General features: G+C 42.2%; 1 protein-coding gene across 1 annotated transcript in view; it reads right to left on the bottom strand.

Moving 5' to 3' along the window:
• The window catches only part of TSGA10IP (testis specific 10 interacting protein), a 246,307-nt gene that overhangs the window by 85,747 nt on the left and 140,301 nt on the right, over positions 1–20,259 (bottom strand). The window contains exon 5 of the mRNA XM_030220147.1: positions 163–330. Within this exon, the coding sequence (XP_030076007.1) occupies positions 163–330 (168 nt within the window). The remainder of the gene's footprint in view (positions 1–162; positions 331–20,259) is intronic.

Genomic DNA, 20,259 nt, shown 5'->3' with positions numbered 1-20,259 from the left:
TTTACCATCCCTGTCCTATAATTCCTAGCATCCTGTTTGCTTTTTTGGCCCCCGCTGCACACTGTTTGTGTGATAAGACTTGCAATAGCAAAATCCTGTTCTCCATTTTGTAATTTCATTTGGTTTACTGAGGAATCCCCCAGTTCCTTTGGATGTGGTTACCTGAACTCTTTCAGCTTCTTACGTAGTACGTCTTCAAAGCTAATGCCTGTCCGGTAGGCATCGAGGCACTCCAGCACTCGCTTCTGCAGCTGACGCGCTCTGGCCCGGCGCTCTAGAGCACTGTCTCTTTCTTCCTGCTTCCTACGATCCACTTCTAGCAGCCACTTCCTGCAAGACAGGTGGGGGGAAAATGACTCTAAAAAGGCTGAATGAACACAAATTAGTCCATCCTTAGCAAATTTGCTCTAGATCTCTGTAGGCTGGTGAATGGAATATAGATAGTCTATCTGACATTTAGGGAACAATTTTTCTTATAGTTTGCATAACTGCAAAGTCTGCAAGTGCTTTTAACTCTTGTACTCTACATTAATTTTCAATGTGAAAGTATGCACATATGTTCACACTGAAAACTGCCAAACTAAAAATACCCACAGAGGGGCATAATCGAAAGTGGGTGCCCATCTCCGTGGGCGGCCATGCGAAGGGGCGGGGCAAACCGTATTTTAAAAAAAAGATGGGTGCCCATCCTTTTTTCGATAATACGGGTTGTGCGGGGCAAATGCCTAGGATTTGGGCGTTTTTGAGCTGGGTGCTATCGGTTTTCCGCGATAATGGAAACCGAAGGCGCCCAGCTCAAAAACGAAAAAATCCAAGGCATTGGGTCATGGGAGGGGCCAGGATTCGTAGTGCATTGGTCCCACTCACATGCCAGGACACCAACTGGGCGCCCTAGGGGGCAATTTTACAAATTAAAAAAAAATTAAAATAGCTCCCAGGTGCATAGCACCCTTCCCTTGTGTGCTGAGCCCCCCAAATCCCCCGCAAAACCCACTGCCCACAAGTCTACACCATTACCATAGCCCTAAGGGGTGCAGGGGGCACCTACATGTGGGTACAGTGGGTTGTAGGGGGTTTTGGAGGGCTCAACATTAACCAGCACAAGTGGAACAGGTAGGGGGGATGGGCCTGGGTCCGCCTGCCTGACATCCACTGTACCCACTAAAAGCTGCTCCAAGGGACCTGCATACTGCTGTCAGGGAGCTGGGTATGACATTTGAAGCTCACATACAGGCTGTCAAAAAAAGTTTTTAAAGTTCTTTTTTTGTGGTGGGAGGGGGTTAGTGACTACCGGGGGAGTCAGGGGAGGTCATCCTCAATTCCCTCTGGTGGTCATCTGGCCAGTTGGGGCACTTTTTTGGGACTTGGGTCGTGACACAAATTCTCGCTTCTGCCGCCCTTTATTTCGATTATCGGCCGAAGGTGCCCATCTCTCCTCGGCCGATAAACACGCCCCAGTCCTACCTTCACCACGCCCCTGCCAACTTTGCTCGTTCCCGCAATGGAGAGCAGTTGAAGATACCCAAAATCGGCTTTCGATTATACCGATTTGGGCGTCTTTGCGAGATGGGCGCCCATCTCCCGATTTGGGTTGAAATATGGGCGCCCATCACTTTCAAAAATAAGGCGGACAGTCACCTAAGCCTCCTTTTTCTGCAACTTATACAATGTGTGCATTTCTGAATATACAAAAATATGCATGTTAATGCCATCTCCACCCTAATTCTGCCCCCAGGACCCACCTCTGCTAAATGCAGGATAAACGTGGAGGGGCATAATCGAACGCGAATGCCCATCTCCATGGGCATCTATCTCCGAGAACGGATACATGAAGGGGCAGGACAAACAGTATTTTGGAAAAAAATGGGCGTCCATCTTTTTTCCGATAATACGGTTTGTGCCAGCCAAATGCATCGGATTTGTGCGGATTTGAGCTGGGCAGTTTTGTTTTTCAGCGATAATGGAAACTGAAGGCACCCAGCTGAAAAACGAACAAATCCAAGGCATTGGGTCGTGGGAAGAGCCAGGATTTGTAGTGCACTGGTCCCCCTCACATGCCAGGACACCAACCGGGCACCCTAGGGGTCACTTGTAACAATTTAAAACAAAAAGTAAAATACCTCTCAAGTCCATAGCTCCCTTCCCTTGGGTGCTGAGCCCCCCCCCCAAATCCCCCCCCCAAAACCCACTTCCCACAACTCTACACCATTACCATAGAACATATGGCTGAAGGGGGCCACCTAGATGTGGGTACAGTGGGTTTTGGGGGCAGTTTGGAGGGCTCCCATTTACCAACACAAGTGTAACAGGTAGGGGGGGATGGGCCTGGGTCCACCTGGCTGAAGTCCACTGCCCCCACTAACAACTGCTCCAGGGACCTGCATACTGCTGTGATGGAGCTGGGTATGACATTTGAGGCTGGAATGCAGGCTGGAAAAAAAGTTTTTAAAGTTGTTTTTTTGGGGGTGGGAGGGGGTTAGTGACCACTGGAGGAGTCAGGGCTGGTCATCCCCGATTCCCTCCGGTGGTCATCTGGTCATTTAGGGCACTTTTTTGGGACTTGTTCATGAAAAAAAGGGTCCAAAACAGTGACCCAAATTCACGGTAAAAACGCCTTTCTTTTTCAATTATCGGCCGAGGACGGCCATCTCTCCTCGGCCGATAAACACGCCCCAGTCCTGCCTTCACCACGCCTCCGACATGCCCCCATCAACTTTGGCCATTTCCGCAACAGATTGCAGTTGAAGACGCCCAAAATCGGCTTTCGATTATACCCACGGGAGAAAGACGCCCATCTTTTACAGAAATCTCGGAGAAAACAATCACTGTCTTGAACACCCTAGCATCCTGGGCCAACGCTTTCAAGATGAAACTGAATAAAGAAAAAACTCAATGCCTAATCCTTTCATCACAACACGCTACTCAGCTCCCAACCACCCTGATTACCCCCAACGTTACAATCGCAATATCTGACAATCTAAAAATCCTAGGAGTAACATTAGACAAACACTTAACTTTAGAAACTTATGCAAAAGCCACGACGAAGAAGATGTTCCCCATGATGTGGGCACTAAAAAGAGTGAAGCCATACCTTCCACAGAAAACTTTCCGAAATCTAGTATAATCCACAGTGCTCACCCATGCCGACTACAGCAACAGCATCTTCATCGGATGCCAAGCCCAAATTTATTTTTTTTTTTTTTTTTTTTTTTTTTTAAAATCATTTATTTATAATTTTTTCATTTTACAAGGATCACTTGCAAAACAGTAAAACAGAGATGATTGTACATTAAAACAATATTAGAAGAAAAAAACAATCTCAACAAGATAAATGGATTTTATACAATCTTTCTCTTTCTTAGACCACAAAATAAATAGGGAGAGTGAAACAAGACAAGGAGATCAATCTAAGCAACAGCAAACAAAGAAAACGTGGTATTAACCCGATTATCCCCAGTTATTATTTATCTAAATCATTATTACACATTGATCATCTGGTTGGTTTCTTCAAGACCATAACAGTGCATAGTCCATCAGTTTCATTGGAAACATACTTATTGTCCAATATTAGTGAAAGTAATACACCTGATTTCATTTTTTTTTCCCTTTTAAAACCAGAAATTGTTTAACAATACAAACCCTTGAATCTCCAATCCAATTCCCGCTGATTAAAGTAATCCCAGTTTCACAGGCTTCACTCCTTTTGAATTAATATATTAAGAGGAATCATTTCAGAGGAAAAAAAACATTAGGAGTCATACCCGGAACTCTGGGAAAACAACAATCTCGATATTAATCATCTATAACAATATTCATTTTGTTCAAATTTTTCTGATCTTTTATCATTTTCAAATCTTAACCGTTTCCTACTTCAGTAGAACTTCATTTGCTGTATATTCTCAAAGGATTCGATTAGATTATCCATGTGGCTCCTTAACAAGACTATATCTGAAGCAAAGTCATTCTCTACCACCGTCAGGTCCTGGAGCACCCTCCAGATGACATTCACTGCAACCTCCACGGGAGCCAAAAACTCCAAGCTGATAACTCTTAAGGGTTTAGGAGTAGCACCGCCGACACGGGTTCAGCTGCAAACGACTTCCGTTTCAGCATACACTCCTGACTCACTCCTCCACTCCTTTGGGCATGGTGGTTAAATGATTTTTGAGCGATGAAGTTGTTTCTAGGACCAAGAGCATCGACGCTCCTTCGTCGGCGCTAATCAAAGGACTCATCAACCCAGTCATCTATGGGCAGCTCGTCACACAGCGGTCCCACACTTGCTGCACAGGGGACAAAACGCTGGTCATCGGCGGCTGACCCCCCATTGTCCCCTTCCTCTGTTAAGGCAACTGCAATGCAGAGAGGAAATTTCAAGTGAACAAAAACTGAACTTCAGAGGACAGCTGGGCAGTTGAGTGTACGAGCTTCAGGTCACCATCTTTCCTCTCTCCCTAATTTGGGACACTCTTTGTCTGGTTTCTCCTCAAAGGCCTGTCTGATATGGGTAACCCTTCAGCATAGCCCTCTGAGTCATTGAAACACGGAAGCCCCTCCACCACTTACAAGGTGGTGTCCCTTCGGAGGGGGCCCAAATTTATTTTTATTTTTATTTATTTATTGCACTTGTATCCCACATTTTCCCACCTGTTTGCAAGCTCAATGTGGCTTACAAATACCTGTAATGGCATTGCCATTTCAGGGTACAATATGCAATTGGTGTTACAAAGATAATAAGAATAACAAGGTTCACATGTCAATATAATCAAACAGTTATAGAAAGGAGACAGTCATAGTCAAGGAGTCGTGGTGGTATGTTGTGGTTAGTTATGGATTCTCGTGGTAAGCTTTAGTGAAGAGATAGGTTTTTAACGTTTGCAAAAGTTGGTTATTTCATTAATTGTTTTTAAGAATTTTGGTAGTGTATTCCACAACTGTGAGCTCATGTAAGAAAAGCTGGATGCATGTATTAGTTTGTATTTTAATCCCTTGCAACTGGGGAAGTGTAACTGAAGAAAACTACGGGCAGATCTTTTGGCATTTCTGAATGGGAGGTCCACTAGGTCGTGCATGTATGACGGGGCGTCTCCGTAAATGATTTTATGAACTATCATGCAAATCTTGAACGTGATATGTTCTTTAAGAGGGAGCCAATGTAACTTCTCTCTTAGGGGTTTTGCACTTTCATATTTTGTTTTTCCAAATATGAAAATCATGAAAAAACTCCAAGCCGCCCAAAACACAGCAGCTAGACTCATTTTTGGCAAATCACGATTCGAAAGCGCAACACCACTTCATGAAAAACTTCACTGGCTCCCAATCAAGGAACGTATAAACTTCAAAGCCCACACAATGATCCACAAGATCCTCAATGGTGAATCTCCAAGCTACATGTCCAACCTGATCGATCTTCCAGCTAGGAACTGGACCAGAACATCTAGAACATATCTCAATCTTCATCTTCCTAACTGCAAAAGCCTCAAATACAAAACCTACTACGCATCCAACTTCTCTGTCTTAGGCAGCCAACTCTGGAACGCCATACCTCGACACATTCGAAAAACCACTGAACACCTACCCTTCCGAAAACTGCTGAAGACTTACCTCTTCAAACAAGCCTACCCAAAAGACCCGTCCTAATTCTCAAACATAATTCCACACCATTAGTATTACCCACACCCCAATCCCTTCCCCACATCTCTTATTATTGTTCCACTCTATGTAGTTATGCCATCTTTGCGACACTTTGTTCCATACTTTGTATCATCTCTGTGATACTTTGTACCATACTTTGTAAGACACACTGAACCCACTCTATGTAATTATGTCATCTCTGTGATACATTGTTTCCATACCTGTATTATCTCTGTGATACTTTGTACCATACTTTGTAAGCCGCACTGAACCTGCTATCGAGTGGGAAAGAGCGGGGTATAAATGCCACAAATAAATAAATAAATCTCCAGATTTGGGTTGAAATATGGGCGTCTTTCTCTTTCGAAAATAAGGCGGATAGTAACATAGTAAATGATGGCAGATAAAGATCCACATGGTCCATCCAGTCTGCCCAACCAGATGGCCAGAGCTACACAACAAATATTGCAAACATTTTACTTGCTATCAATCTTAAGGTGTATTCCCCTCCCCCTCTATTATACTCCTAGTATATGACATGAATGTGATTTAAAATATGCATACTTGTTCTTGATTTGTCATTGATATTTACACGTCACAGACCATAGAAGTCTGCTTGGCGCTGGCCTTACTTCCCATTTACTTGAGTTGTCATTGAAGTCCACTCCAGCCATTCAAATCAGTCTTTCACAGACCATGGAAATCTGCCCTGTCTTTCCATATTTGGGACACAGACCATAGAAGTCTGCCCAGCATTGGCCTTACTTTCCAACTACTGGAGTTGCCATCTAAAGACCGCTAAATTTTATTTTGATGATTCCTTTTTTCTTTATAGGGATCCTTTGTGTCTATCCCATGCATTTTTGAATTCCATCACTGTTTTGTCTCCCCCACCTCCTCCAGGAGGGAATTCCAGGCATTCACCACCCTCTTCATGAAAAAGTACTTCCTGATGCTACTCCTAGGTCAACCACCCTGTAACCTCAATTCATGTCCTCTGGTTCTACCGTTTTCCCATCTCTGGAAAAGATTTGTCTGTAAATTAATACCTTTCATGTATTTAAATGTCATAGCTCTACTTATCCTCCTTTCTTCTAGGACATACATGTTCAGTTCATCATGTCTCTTCTCATACATATTTTGGCATAAATTTTGATGCCTTTCTCTAGAATACAACAAAGAGGGGGGGGGGGGGGTGGTAAAGTACAGACACATCCAAATAGCAAAAAAAAACAGTACCAGGAGCCTTCAAAATAGGGACAAAGTTCTTTAATAATACACTTAGATCAACTAATCCTCAAACAGACCCGACACGTGCTGTGTTTCAGTGCTCAACGCCTGCGTCAGGGGTCTACATCAGACAAAAAACAATAAAACAATAATTAAAAATGATAATAATGATCCAGATTATATTTTATCTTATATTATACATTATCTTATTATTTTTTATATATAGAATGTGTGCAGTATAAGTTGGCTAACTAAAGGTCATCAAATCAAGAGATACATCAATATGTACCATTTTATTATCTTTATATATACAATATGTGCAGCATTACATAAGCTGGCTGCCTGCTAACTTAGGACTATTCAATTTTGAGATACATCAATATATAATAATATATTTTTTATCATTTAATGGTTTTATGTATGTATTCAGATTTATATGTTACATTGAAGGTGGATTTTTTATATATATGATTGTCATAATTTTTTTTATTACATTTGTACCCCGTGCTTTCCCACTCATGGCAGGCTCAATGTGACTTACATATACAGGTACTTATTTGTACCTGGGGCAATGGAGGGTTAAGTGACTTGCCCAGAGTCACAAGAAGCTGCCTGTGCCTGAAGTGGGAATTGAACTCAGTTCCCCAGGACCAGCGTCCACCACCCTAACCACTAGGCCACTCCTCCACTCCACATATGATTTGTATACATAATATACATTTTAAGTAAGCCTCTCACTCTATATGTTAGGTATGTGTTTTAATACTATTGGTTCCTGTAGTATTTGTATTTTTTTTATATCTCATTATTATTATTTTTAATTATTGTTTTTTGTCTGATGTAGACCCCTGACGTAGGCGTTGCGCGCCACAATACGGCCCGTGTTGGGTCTGTTTGAGGATTATTTGATCTAAGTGTATTATTAAAGAACTATGTCCCTATTTTGAAGGCTCCTGGTACTGTTTTTTTTTTTTTGCTATGATGCCTTTCTCTGGACCATCTCAATTCTTTTTATGTCCTTAGCTATATATAGCCTCTAAAACTGAACACAATACTCCAAGTGGGGCCTCACCAACAACTTGTACAGGGGTATCAACATCTCCTTTCTTCTGCTGGTTATACCTCTCTCTCTCTCTCTCTCTCTCTCTCTCTCTCTCTTCCTCTCTGTGTAGCCTAGCATCCTTTTGGTTACAGCCACCACCTTATCACACTGTTTTGCCGCCTTAAGATCCTCAGACACTATCACCCCAAGGTCTCTCTCCTGTACTGTGCTTATCAATCTCTCCCCCTATCATGCACATCTGCTTTGGATTTCTAAATCCTAAATGCATAACTCTGTACTTTTTTGCTAGACTTTAGACCATTCTTCTACATTTCATAGATCTCTTATCATGTTTTCTACTTCCTCAGTGATGACCACTCTGTTGGATATCTTCATGTCATCCCCCAAAAGACAAAACTTTCCTTCTAACCCTTCGGCAATGTCACTCACAAATATATTAAATACAATTGGTCAGTGGTGTACCAAGGGGGGGGGGGCGGTGGGGGCGGTCCGCCCCTGGTGTCAGTGGGTGGGGGGGGGGGTGATCCGCTTCGCTCCCGCTGCTCCCACTTTACCTTAAAAAAAAAGTTTTTGAAGCGTCGTTGCAGGCAGCGCCTTGCGTCTGCCCTGCTTGTTGTAAAAGAAGTAAATCTCTTCGCTTCATCGTCGTCGGGCCTCACTATGTCCCACCCTCCTCTGAGGTAATTTCCGCGAGGGTGGGACATAGTGAGGCCCGACGACGATGAAGCGAAGAGATTTACTTCTTTTACAACAAGCAGGGCAGACGCAAGGCACTGCCTGCAACGACGCTTCAAAATTTTTTTTTAAAGGTAGGGTGGGAGTAGGAGAGTCGGGTCGGGGTGGGGTGGGCTCCTCAGATGGGAGAGGGGTATTGTGGGGGTCCTCACATGGGGAGGGGAGGGGGTTTTCATATGGGAGAAGGGGACTGAGTGGGGAGGGGGTTTTCAGATGGGAGAGGGGCATTGTGGGGGTTCTCACATGGGGAGGAGAGGGGGTTTTCATATGGGAGAAGGGGACTGAGTGGGGAGGGGGTTCTCAGATGGGAGAGGGGTGTTGTGGGGGTTCTCATATGGGGAGGGGAGGGGGTTTTCATATGGGAGAAGGGGACTGGGGTGGGGAGGGGGTTCTCAGATGGGCGAGGGGTGTTGTGGGGGTTCTCACATGGAGGGGAAGGGGTTTTTATATGGGAGGGACTGGGGTGGGGAGGGGGTTCTCAGATGGGAGAGGGGTGTTGTGGAGGTTCTCACATGGGGAGGGGAGGGGGTTTTATATGGGAGAAGGGGACTGGGGTGGGGAGGGGGTTCTCGGAGAGGGGTGTTGTGGGGGTTCTCACATGGGGGGGAAGGGGTTTTTATATGGGAAAAGGGGACTGGGGTGGGGAGGGGGTTCTCAGATGGGAGAGGGGTGTTGTGGGGGTTCTTAGATGGGGAGGGGGTTTTCAGATGGGAGAAGGGGACTGGAGTGGGGAGGGGTTCCCAAGGGGACTGGGGTGGGGAGGGGAGGGGGGTTCTCAGATGGGAGAGGAGAGGGATGTTCTGGGGATTCTCAAATGGGAGAAGGACTGGGGTGGGGTGGGGGTTCTCAGATGGGAGAAGGGGACTGTGGTGGGGGTTCTCAGATGGGGTGGGGTGGGGGTTCTCAAATGGGAGAAGGGGGCTAGAACTGGGGTCTGAGAAGGGGTCATGACGGAAAATGGGGCATGCCTGGGTCAGGTGGGAGAATGGGTCAGGCTGAAAAGGGGGGCAAGGCATGTGGATGAAGGGGGCTGAAACTGGGGGCTGAAAGGAGGGTAGGTGGGATAAGGGGGCTAGTACTGGGACTGGGGGCTGAAAGGCGGCAGGGGCTGAAATTGTGGGGACTGGGAGCTGAAAAGGAGACAGGGAGAAGTGGCTGGGGCTGAAGCTCAGGACTGGTGAGAGAAAAGGGCTGGGGTTGAAACTGGGGGCTAAAAAGGAGACAGGGAGAAGTGGCTGGGGGCTAAAGCTCGGGACTGGTGGGAGAAAAGGACTGGGGCTGAAACTGGGGACTGGTGGGATATTGGGGCTGGAACTGGGGGCTGAAAAAAAGGGGCAGAGAGAGGGGACAGATCCTGGATGGAAGGGGGAGGAGAGGGAGGGCAGACCCTGGATGGATGGGAGAGGGAGGGCAAATGATGGATTGAAGGGGCAGAGAGAAAGGGCAGACAGTGGATGGAAGGGATAGAAAGGGCAGACAGTGAATGGAAGGGGGAGAGAGAGAGGGCAGACAGGGGCAGATGGTGGATGGAAGGGGCAGAGATAGAGGGCAGATGTAGATGGAAGGCGCAGGGAGAGAGGTGTATAATTATGCTACAGCAAGAGGCCCTCACTGGATGCCCACCGGAAGGGTGAAGGCCACATTTTAGGACTCAGGCTGTAAAAATACCGGCTAGGTTTAAAAATCTATGACTGGCTGAGCAAGGACTTGCTTTTCCTGTAAGTTAATATGTGTCCCCGCTTGGGATCCATCCACTGGAATAGTGGTGGGTCAATTTACATACCTTAAACAGCCTAAAACAACTGAAAAAGTACTGAAATGATTTAATATTTGAGAATCTGCAAAAAGCAGGTCTGAACAATGAGTCCTGCCACAAACTGGTACAACTTTTAATTCGAATATAGCACCTGTAATGAAAGATCAGATGAATAAAATGGAGCTTATTAGTTTTGGTATACAATGATACAGAGGTAATACAGAGTTCATGAGATGGTATGAAAGGTATTGAGATGGTATGAAAAGTATTGCAGCCGGAAGATGTGAAACTGTTATCTCAACGCTTCCCAAAACATGTTGATAATTAGCAGTAGCTGAGAACGGAAGGAGGTGGGCACATCAGATAGCAGATCGCATGGGAAAGTATGATCTCAGAAAGTGAGAAAGATTAGGAGCAAGGTTTCTCACCATTCACTTCTATGGAGAGGATAGAGTATAAAAGATGGCAGATTTTGGCATAGTTTGAGAGTCTTCTCCAAAGCTCCTGTCAGACGGCGAAGCTCTGTGCGGCTGCACCCAGAATCTGTCCAATGTCTGTATTTGTATCAACTTGAAGACCTGTGTTTGGGTAAGAAATAAAATGTACCTATCTATCTAAACCTATCTCTGTCTCTATTTTTATTGATTCTATCTTCTCTTTACCTAACATTTAGCCTAAGGTAGATCACATACAAGTGACACTCAGTTTTGGACAGAAAGCAGTAGTTATGGGAATTAGTTTTCAATTACGGCTCCTAATGCCACCCCAGAACAGACCCCCTTATGATTGGGTGACAACGGAGGTTAGAGAAACTATACAGAACCTGATATATGAACTACGTACCTTTAGTCCCCCATGTGACGGAGTCAGAAAGAGGTCCATTAGAGGAGGGAATTAAAAACAGTGGTGAGCCCCGAACGCTGACAGTACTCGCTATCCTTCTTTATCTTCTTTTGAACGCAAGAGGGGATACTTAATTTTGTGCGTTCAAAGGTTCTATGTTTTCTTTTATCTTTTCTTCCCCAATCTCCCTGCTGTTATTCCTTCATTTTTTTTCCCTTTTCTTTTTTTCTCCTTCTCCCTATCACGGACACTGCCCACTTCAGGGGTATTGGGCACTATTGTTCTGTCCACTTTTCTTGTTCTTACCCCCACTCTTCTATTTCTCTGTCTTCTTCCTTTGTTCTTTGAAGGTTTCCTTCTTTTGCACACAACTTGCACACTTTTTCTGACCCCTATCTTACCTTCTTGCTGTCTTCTTGCCCTGCGCTAAACTAACACTTCTATCCTGTCCATCTCTTTGATTTGCGTGATGTGCGCAAGACTGTGCTTGTTGTGTGATTGGTGCATAACTACGAATCCAGGCGACTGCGATTTGGGGTTTGCTGTAAGCTTATTTCAATGTTCAAAATCTTTGGATTGGTCTTTATGCTAGCAAGTCTCGCTTAACAATCCTTAGAGATTGCGCATTTTCTGCTTCCAATCCCACCCTGTGTTCTGATAGACAGCCCCCACCTTTCCACATCTGCTATTGCCTACACTTATACTAGATCTTGTGCTGAAACTGCTATCCACGAGATCTTGTTTTTTTTAATGTCTCGAGACTGTCCCTTTTACTATTCCTCCTCATTCTTTCTATTGGACTTCCTACAACTCCCTTTTTTTTTGCTGAAAACAGCAATTACGGTGTTCAGATTTGTAGCTGTTTTCCCCTTATCTCTCTAAGTATTCTTTCAGTCCTCTGCACTATGCTTTCCCTCTAACACCCCAGCCCCCCTTCTTTCTGTACTTTTCTTGGCTCTTTTTCTTAGCGCTGAATTACAACCTCTGATTTCCGTTTCTCCTTATGCCTGTGGGAAACTGTAGTGGGTATACTTATGTGATAGATGTATCTTTTTAGCTGTTATGAATAACTGCGTAGTATCTCTTATTTCCCTTTTTTTGTCAGTAGGAGTGTCCATTCTTTTTCTTTTACATCTTTGTGTGTGTCTCTGCACTCTGTCTGATTTGGACTGCTGAAGCGCATTTCCTGTTCTTTATTATTTGCTGCGTAGTTCAACTGATTGCTCTTTTTCACAGCTGCTCAGTCCTGTGCTCTCACCCCACCCCCCATAGCCATTTTTCTTTCCTTAAGTCCAATCTGAATCCCTTCCTCCACAACATTTTGTTCTTGTCCCCCTTTTTCTGCCACTATAATCCTCCCTGCCCTCCTCTCTGATGCTCTACCGACTCCTACACCGTCCGTGTAGAATTTCTCTCATATAAGGATGTGGCCCGCCTGCTGCCAATCGAGTTGACTTTACACCTTACATACACCCTCTTTGCTTCTTGTGCAAGCTACAAAAATATTGATATCACCTTTTACTTTTTTATTTCCTACAAAGCCATTCTTTTTTTCTTTCTAGCCCCAGATAGTGTGGGTTTTAATTTTCTTTCCGGAACAAAGCTTATCACAATACTAGTAACTGTCATATTGGATATATACTCCCTCTTGGGCTTCGAATCTGCCTTTGTAAATCTATTTAAACTTCCCCGAAGAGCTGTAAGTTCTAAACCCTTTTTTCTTACATTTTTTTAATATCCATTTCTTGCTGTAGCTTTTAAAGGTTTTCCCTAACAAGTGCTGTAGTTCACTATCTCAAGGACATGAGATTCTGGGAAGCTTGCCCACTTTAGCTGCCTTATCAGTCCAGCACTGCTTTGGCAGAGGAGGCTCTACAGTTCACTTTTAAAAGCTAAGAAAGTGATTTTTTTTTTTCTCTCCCCCTTTTCCGTTCGTTTTTTTTTGTCCCTGTTCTATGCTGAAGTGGTACAACAGTCTTTTACACAGGTATCTTTCAACTCCGGTTTCCCCTCAAAATTGGTTCCTTAAGCAGGCACCATAATTGTAAAATGACTTATCTTTTCATGCCTCATGCTGCCAAGTCCGTTGTAAGTGCACTTCTGAGCATATAAGAATGTACGGATGTATTTCTTTGCTTTCACTGTATCTTAGTCTTACTCTGCATTCTCCTTTTATCAGGGCATACTTTTTCTCCTCTTTTGTGTCATTTTATCTCCCACTCCCCAAAATTCACTGCTCATACTGCTTTGACTTTTGGGCGTTGCTCTCTATTTCATTCCATCTCCCTTAAACAAAGGCTTTCTCATTCTGTCTCTGAGCCATGATTTTAACCCCGAGACAGGTTTCTTTCTTTTTGTACTGCAAGTGACAGCTTGATAGACCTTATTGTGCTACACCATGTGGTTACAAAGTTTTAAAAGGGTATCTTTCCTTCAAACATACATTACTTGACTTTCCCCTTTAAAAACCAGCTTTCTCCTTCTTTGTCCTAGTGTGGTTTCCTGCGATCACATTACAATGCTTCTTAGCACATAAATCCTGTCGTAATCGTCTAGGAAGCCTTAGTCCGGAAGCTAGAAAAATTAACCCTTACTTAACAGAATCAAGCAATATGCCGTTATTTTAAAGACATAGTAAAAGACATTAAAAAAATTATTGCCTTAAGGGAGCTGTCGTATTAAGTGCAGAATTGACAGTTTCAGCTTTCATATGAACACATAATGATTACAGCGGTCTATCTGAGCAATTAAAGTAGCAACGTAGTAAGAAATAATTACACTTCTTCAAACATTAACTCCCTGGTTCCTTACATAATAGTTTCTAAGAACTTCAATATTTTTGAAATATGTTCTGGTTCTTCTTAAACTCTCTACAGGATTACTGCTAAATCAGAATTATAAATTGTCCTCATATTTAAGTCCCATTTTAAGGACTATATTATAACGTTATCTCTTGCATTGTGATTTTCGTCCTGGCTTATTTTAAATACTTGTAATAATGAGCTATGTTATAATATTTCCTGATGAATATTTCCACGTCCTGAGAATGACAATCACTTTTAAATAATATGGCTCTATAATGAATTACATTGTGTAAGTCTTTATAACAAATTTTCTGTTTTTACTCGATAGCATTGTAAACCGGGATCCAACACAGACAGTTGATAGAAATTACAGTGGTTTATTGTTACATTAAGAGCTAAATAATCCCTTGTATAACTTATATGATAGTAGAAGTATTATGTACTATATATAGAAGCATTTCTTTATTTTTACCATAATAGATATGCATATAAAATATGTTTTCCCTTTCCGATTGAGAAGATGATGGCTGCGTGCCATGATAATACAGCGTTACTTCACTTCTTCAGTTATTTCCTGTTGGTTCTTTATAACCCTGCCTTATCTTTCCTTCTAATGCTGTTCTGTTTGTCATCATTTGGACATATCATTTCAGTCACTGACTAGTATGTATGTTTTATGCCGAATCATTAGAAGTTCTTGGTGTAAGAATCACATGTTTTAATTTGTTTTTTTCCCTTTCACCTGTTTAAGCACAACAGCCTCCTGCCATTGCATTTGGGTTTATTTTATTTACTATGTTCCTTTTCTGAGTGTAATTTGTCATATTTATAGGTATTAACTTGTCATCTTTGCACCACGATTTTGGCGTCCTGTTTGACAATTTATTGAATTACATGCTTCTCTTATGTTTTCCTGTTTAGATGCGACTTCCAACCTATCTGGTACCCGCCCCAAAAGCATTTAATATGTATTTAACTTTATTTCATTTATTCTAGGGCTATAGCTCCCGACTACACATGTTATAATGTCTTTGTTAATATACATTTTCTTGCCTTTCACTGGCTTGTTGGATGGAAAATTCTATTTTCCATTGCTGCATGACAAGTGATGTCTTTGGCATTTTTTTTAGTTCTGGCTAATGTGTTCCAACTAAAGGCTCTTTTTATGACTGTGCCTTTCCCAAAGAGCTTACATTTGTTTTGTTTTGCTTTGGAATATTTCGTTTTTCTCTCTATTTTTCTCCCACTTCTATAGTAATTTTCAGGGGCTCTTCCCTGGGACATACTATACTTTTATTGTTTTCTTATATACTAGTGTCATGCAATTAACCTTGATACCGATGTCTGGGACTCACATCCATCGAAGGTGATCCTTCAATGGATGACGGTATCTCAATTAGCAGGAGCAGACTTCCATTCCGTTTTCGGAGTGGCCTGCGGTTTCGGCATTATTGCCCACCTATGAGTTACTTGTATAGATGACCGCGGGGTTAATAAAGAGACGTCTAACGACTTTCGTTGCGATTGTGTACAGGTTGACTCGGGCATTCAAAATTTTAGAAATGGTTAGTTGTATACGCGGGAGAGCCTAACCTATAAAATTTTCATTTTACAGCGTTGTAGCGCTAAGGGTTTGTTGACCCTGCAGATGGTTTGTAGATCACTGCAGGTCCATTGGGGTGATTATGTTGTAGCTAATCAGCGGAAACCCATTGGACCGCTGCTCCTCGACTCAGAGGACCTTATTCGCAGGTTTTTTGAGTTCTTTTCGGGGGTGTTTGCAATGTCCCTATTTGGGGGCTCTATCATGGTGTTGTAGCCCATGGCCGATAACCGGGAAAAGTTGTTGGCAGGCAAGTTGTAGCTGTCTTTAGAAGCACACTCTGGGGAGTAGTATTTATTAATTTGGGATAGAGTAGTATAAATATATAATAGCTGACACTACGTATTTATTTACTTTTGTACTGTCTCTCTAGGCATATTTCTGTTTGCAGTTTCTGTCTTGCTTTCTCCTAATGGCACTTGCGGTGAAAGCGTAGAGCTTTCCGCCAATTAGTAATTTTCATTTTGGGTCCCTATGTTGGAGTACATTAGCAGATGCGTGAGTATGAATGTGTTATGTCTCTGCATGTTTTACTATCAGGATAATCATTGCTTGTTTTTGTAAACTGTTAGCACCTTATCATTTCTAGATCTCCTTGTTATCTCTGAAGCTGCCTTTTGAATCGCTAACCTTGTACCAGGTTCTAGGTCTGGTCAATATATATATATTAATATTAATCTAATTCATTTTCCTATAGCATGTTACAGGTCTGGAGCTTATCTGTAGACCACTTACTCACTAGGTCCCGTTATTATATATATTGGGTGATGATGTTCACTACCCATTATATCATATCTTCCTGTTACTCTTATTATAGTATGTAGAAGTGTCATGTCTTGTTTAATGTCTATATTTTGTTTCTATACACAGCTCCCAATATAACTTTACAGTTTATTATTTGCCTTACATTACAAATAGGGTAGGCCCAGTTTTTACCATATAATATGTACACTCTACTTTTATTTCGCAGCTGGATCCTTAAAGTCTTCAGAATCAGCTGCCGCCCTTAAGGTGCTCTACAGTTCGTCCCTCATATACGTAAATATACAAACATGATGCCAGGCTCTGCTGTTACAGGCTGGAGATTATTGTCAGGTCCTTGTTTACATTTTGTAATTTAAAGTTGGGAAAATTTTTACTCCAATTCCCTATACTCTATATCTTTTCTATTTCTATATCTTTATCTTGCAAAAAGAATAATTGACAATTACTGGTACTGGCAGGGTAACCGTGGTTGGGGTAACAGTAACTAAAATTATAAATTTTGGAATATACACCTGTTTTAAGGTGTCCTCTAGTGAGGTGTTTGATTTTGCGTAACTTATAGCTGGTGTCGATCAGTTGCTTGGGATTCACTACTGATCTAGAGGTTAGTCGGGAGGGTATATCCTGGAGGTGTTGTATAAGACTAGATTTGCCAGTACAATTTGACACAACCCAGATATCGGTGTTCTACCATATCAGAGTTCTGGTACCCAATTCATTATGCTGCCTCTTGAAAGAGTGATAAATCACTTCCCAGGAGACCGCATAAATCTTATAAAGTTTTGCCAAATATGGCATTCCTGGAATAAGTTTCAGCCTGGACTCTCGTGGCCCCGTAAAGGCACCTTTAAAACCAAAAACCTGCAAAGGTTATTAGACTTTATTTACACATACACACCCGATTCTACCCGTCATCTCCATTATCAGGTCCTCAGTAGATGGGTATCGACTATCACAGATTATGTGATCCCAGACACTGTAGATCTGACATCGTTATTGATACCTGGTGAGGGCAATCTTAATCCGCAGCCTAGTAGACGGCCCCCTGCAAGGGCCGATTCACTCATTCCACATAACTCCAATACTCCTAGAGCTAACAATCAGTGCCGGGACTATCGCTCTCAGCCTACTCCCAGCCACCGAACTGAAGTACAGTGCAACCGTTGTTTCCAATTAGGACATTACGCCATGGAATCTCCGTGCTGGCACTTTCCTCATAGTCAATACCGTCAATCTCCTTCAGACTCCCCATCGCTACGTGTCTCCCGGATGCAGATACGACAGCCACAGAGAGACCGCAGGCGACCGAGTGACCTCCCCTCGCTAGATAACCCACATCACCAGGACTGTAGGAATGATTACCCTGATAATTGTGGCCGCCGGTCTCAACCTAAAAAAAACCCACCCGACACTACTAGACTACCTACAGACTACCATTCTGGCCCTAGTCCTGATCGCTATCCAGATGTCCAATGTTATCGCTGTTACCAATATGGACATTACGCACGTAAATGTCCACAACCACCACGGAACAGACCTAGAAATCAATTCCGCCAATTCCGGATCGCCGTCCGCAGTGACCACTGATCTAGGGATCAATATTACCCACCCCATAATGACTAGGCGTTACCCCGAACCCGATTTGATTTTGTTGCTCTCAGTTACTTATACTACTCAGCTCCTAATTTAGTATCCTGAAACCATTTCTCTGTATATGTATTGGTGTGATGTTTCTGTTTATATTACCGGTGACATGTCTTTATCTTATATTTTTCGAGGTTTAAATGGAAGTGTATATTTATGGTACCATACAAATGACCTAACTGAGTCAGCAAGTTATTTATTTCTCTGCATACCTTGCCTGGGGAGTTCTTATCAACTGCAGGGATGAGTGATCCCCTGAGGATATTCATTTTATGTCTATTTTTATATATAAACCTTAACTGACTTATTTATGCCATTTTACTTTATACGGGATCCCTTTTAAATAAAAGCTGTATATTGCTCATTGTTAAAATGTTTTCTGCTTTAACTATTAAGCTGTTTAAATTGATGTGACATTTACTTCTTTAGTTTTTATGAATATAAAGCCTTCATTTTTGAAATCTCTTTATGATATGTATGATATCTGAAAGCTTTTCATTATTTCCTTGTCTACGAAAGTAGCAATATTTATCCGTTATATGGAATAAATGCGAGAAATGTTCCCTTGAACTGGCCATTTGGGGGATCATTTTGCGCTGATCATAGATTTTGTAGTATTCTTGAACTGGGAATTGGTGAGGCTTTCGGACATGAATAAGAAACATTATGCACTCCACTTTCTGATTCCTTTCTATTCGAAACAGGTTATTACAATAACCCTTGAATGCCAGCTATTACTCTTTTTGTCTCTCTGTCTTTCACTGTGAGTGATTGTGAGAAAAACTGATGTAAATTATTTGTGCGTAACGGTCCTGGAATTTATGCTTTATGTATTTAACTAACACCTTGCTTCAACTAACTCTTGTCGCGTGGTGGTTTTGTCTTAAACCGATATGCTTCTTCCTACTTCTTTGACTGATTGAAAAAGGTTACTTAAACTCTATGTGAAGGTCAATCAAGAGTGTCTGCACTTTTTAATGTGTTTTTCCTTTCATTTGTCTTTTTCAAGGAACCTTTTTCTGGCATTGCCTTCTGAATATGCCTTGCTGCAATTCAGATGTATCATATTTTGTTTTATTTTTTTTTAAGCCTATTTTTGTCTTACACCCTTCAAGGTGCTTTTTTTTTTTAAATATTTTAATTTTTTTTAATTTTTTCACTCTCGATGCTTTGTTTCTTACCATCCCTCCTTCCTGGCCCCTATTTTATACCCACGACCCGCCTCCTAGCATTATGACTTCATTCAATAACTTAACCACATAAATTGCACTACTGGTCTGTTTAAAGTTTTGCCTTTCCCCAGATGGATACAGGAATCCCGTTGACGTCCCTCACCGAGGAGACGACTGCTAGCAAAGAACAGCTACCCGATAATGTATCCGATCTGAAGGTTATGTTACAGCAAAGAATCGCTAAATTAAAAGACAGATGCACAGACCCCAACATTACCTGGTTTCAGAAACAAGACATTATTGAACGTGAGTTTCGACAGATGCATCAATTGGTCCATGAACAAAAGAGACAGGCTCTCCACTTACTGAAGTTGCAAGAAAATTTGGCCTCTACCCTTCTTTCTGAATCATCTAACTCGTAAGTCCTGCTGGCCTCCTGCAGCTGAGGGCTCAACCCTTGGTGAATGGTAGTCATCGTAGGTGAAGATTCCATATCTATTGGCGATAAATTGCGAGGCATTGCCCTCCATACATCAATAGTTGAACATTTACCATCATCTCTAAATTCTAATTGTTTTTTTGTAATCTTCTCTTTTGTTCCATATACTTTACCATTGTTATTTGATCATGCCTTTGTAATAATTACCAATCTGTCTTGCTATTTATGTAAATTGGCTTTTCATTATTGAACCCTTCTGGGTTTCCTTTTGCTTTTGCACCTAATTAGCACTGTTTTCTCCATGTTGACATTGTCTTTCATGTCTATTCAATTCACACTGATTATGCCCACTAAGATATAGCAATATATCATTCAGGCATACAGTTATTTTGCTTATTCCTTTACCAACCTCTGGCTCTTGATGGACTGATTATGATGGTGTATGCCTAGAATAAAGACATGGAAAGATCCCAATTTGTACACCATAAGTACGTCTTCAAAATCTATCCAGGCCCAAATGATGTTAGATCCCCCAAGGTTGTGGCAATGACCTTTACACCTTGCAAACTAC

Source organism: Microcaecilia unicolor, chromosome 11 (genome assembly GCF_901765095.1).
Source record: "Microcaecilia unicolor chromosome 11, aMicUni1.1, whole genome shotgun sequence".
Taxonomy (NCBI): domain Eukaryota; kingdom Metazoa; phylum Chordata; class Amphibia; order Gymnophiona; family Siphonopidae; genus Microcaecilia; species Microcaecilia unicolor.
Note: the sequence above shows the minus strand (reverse complement) of the source record. Positions and strands in the feature narration are given on the sequence as shown.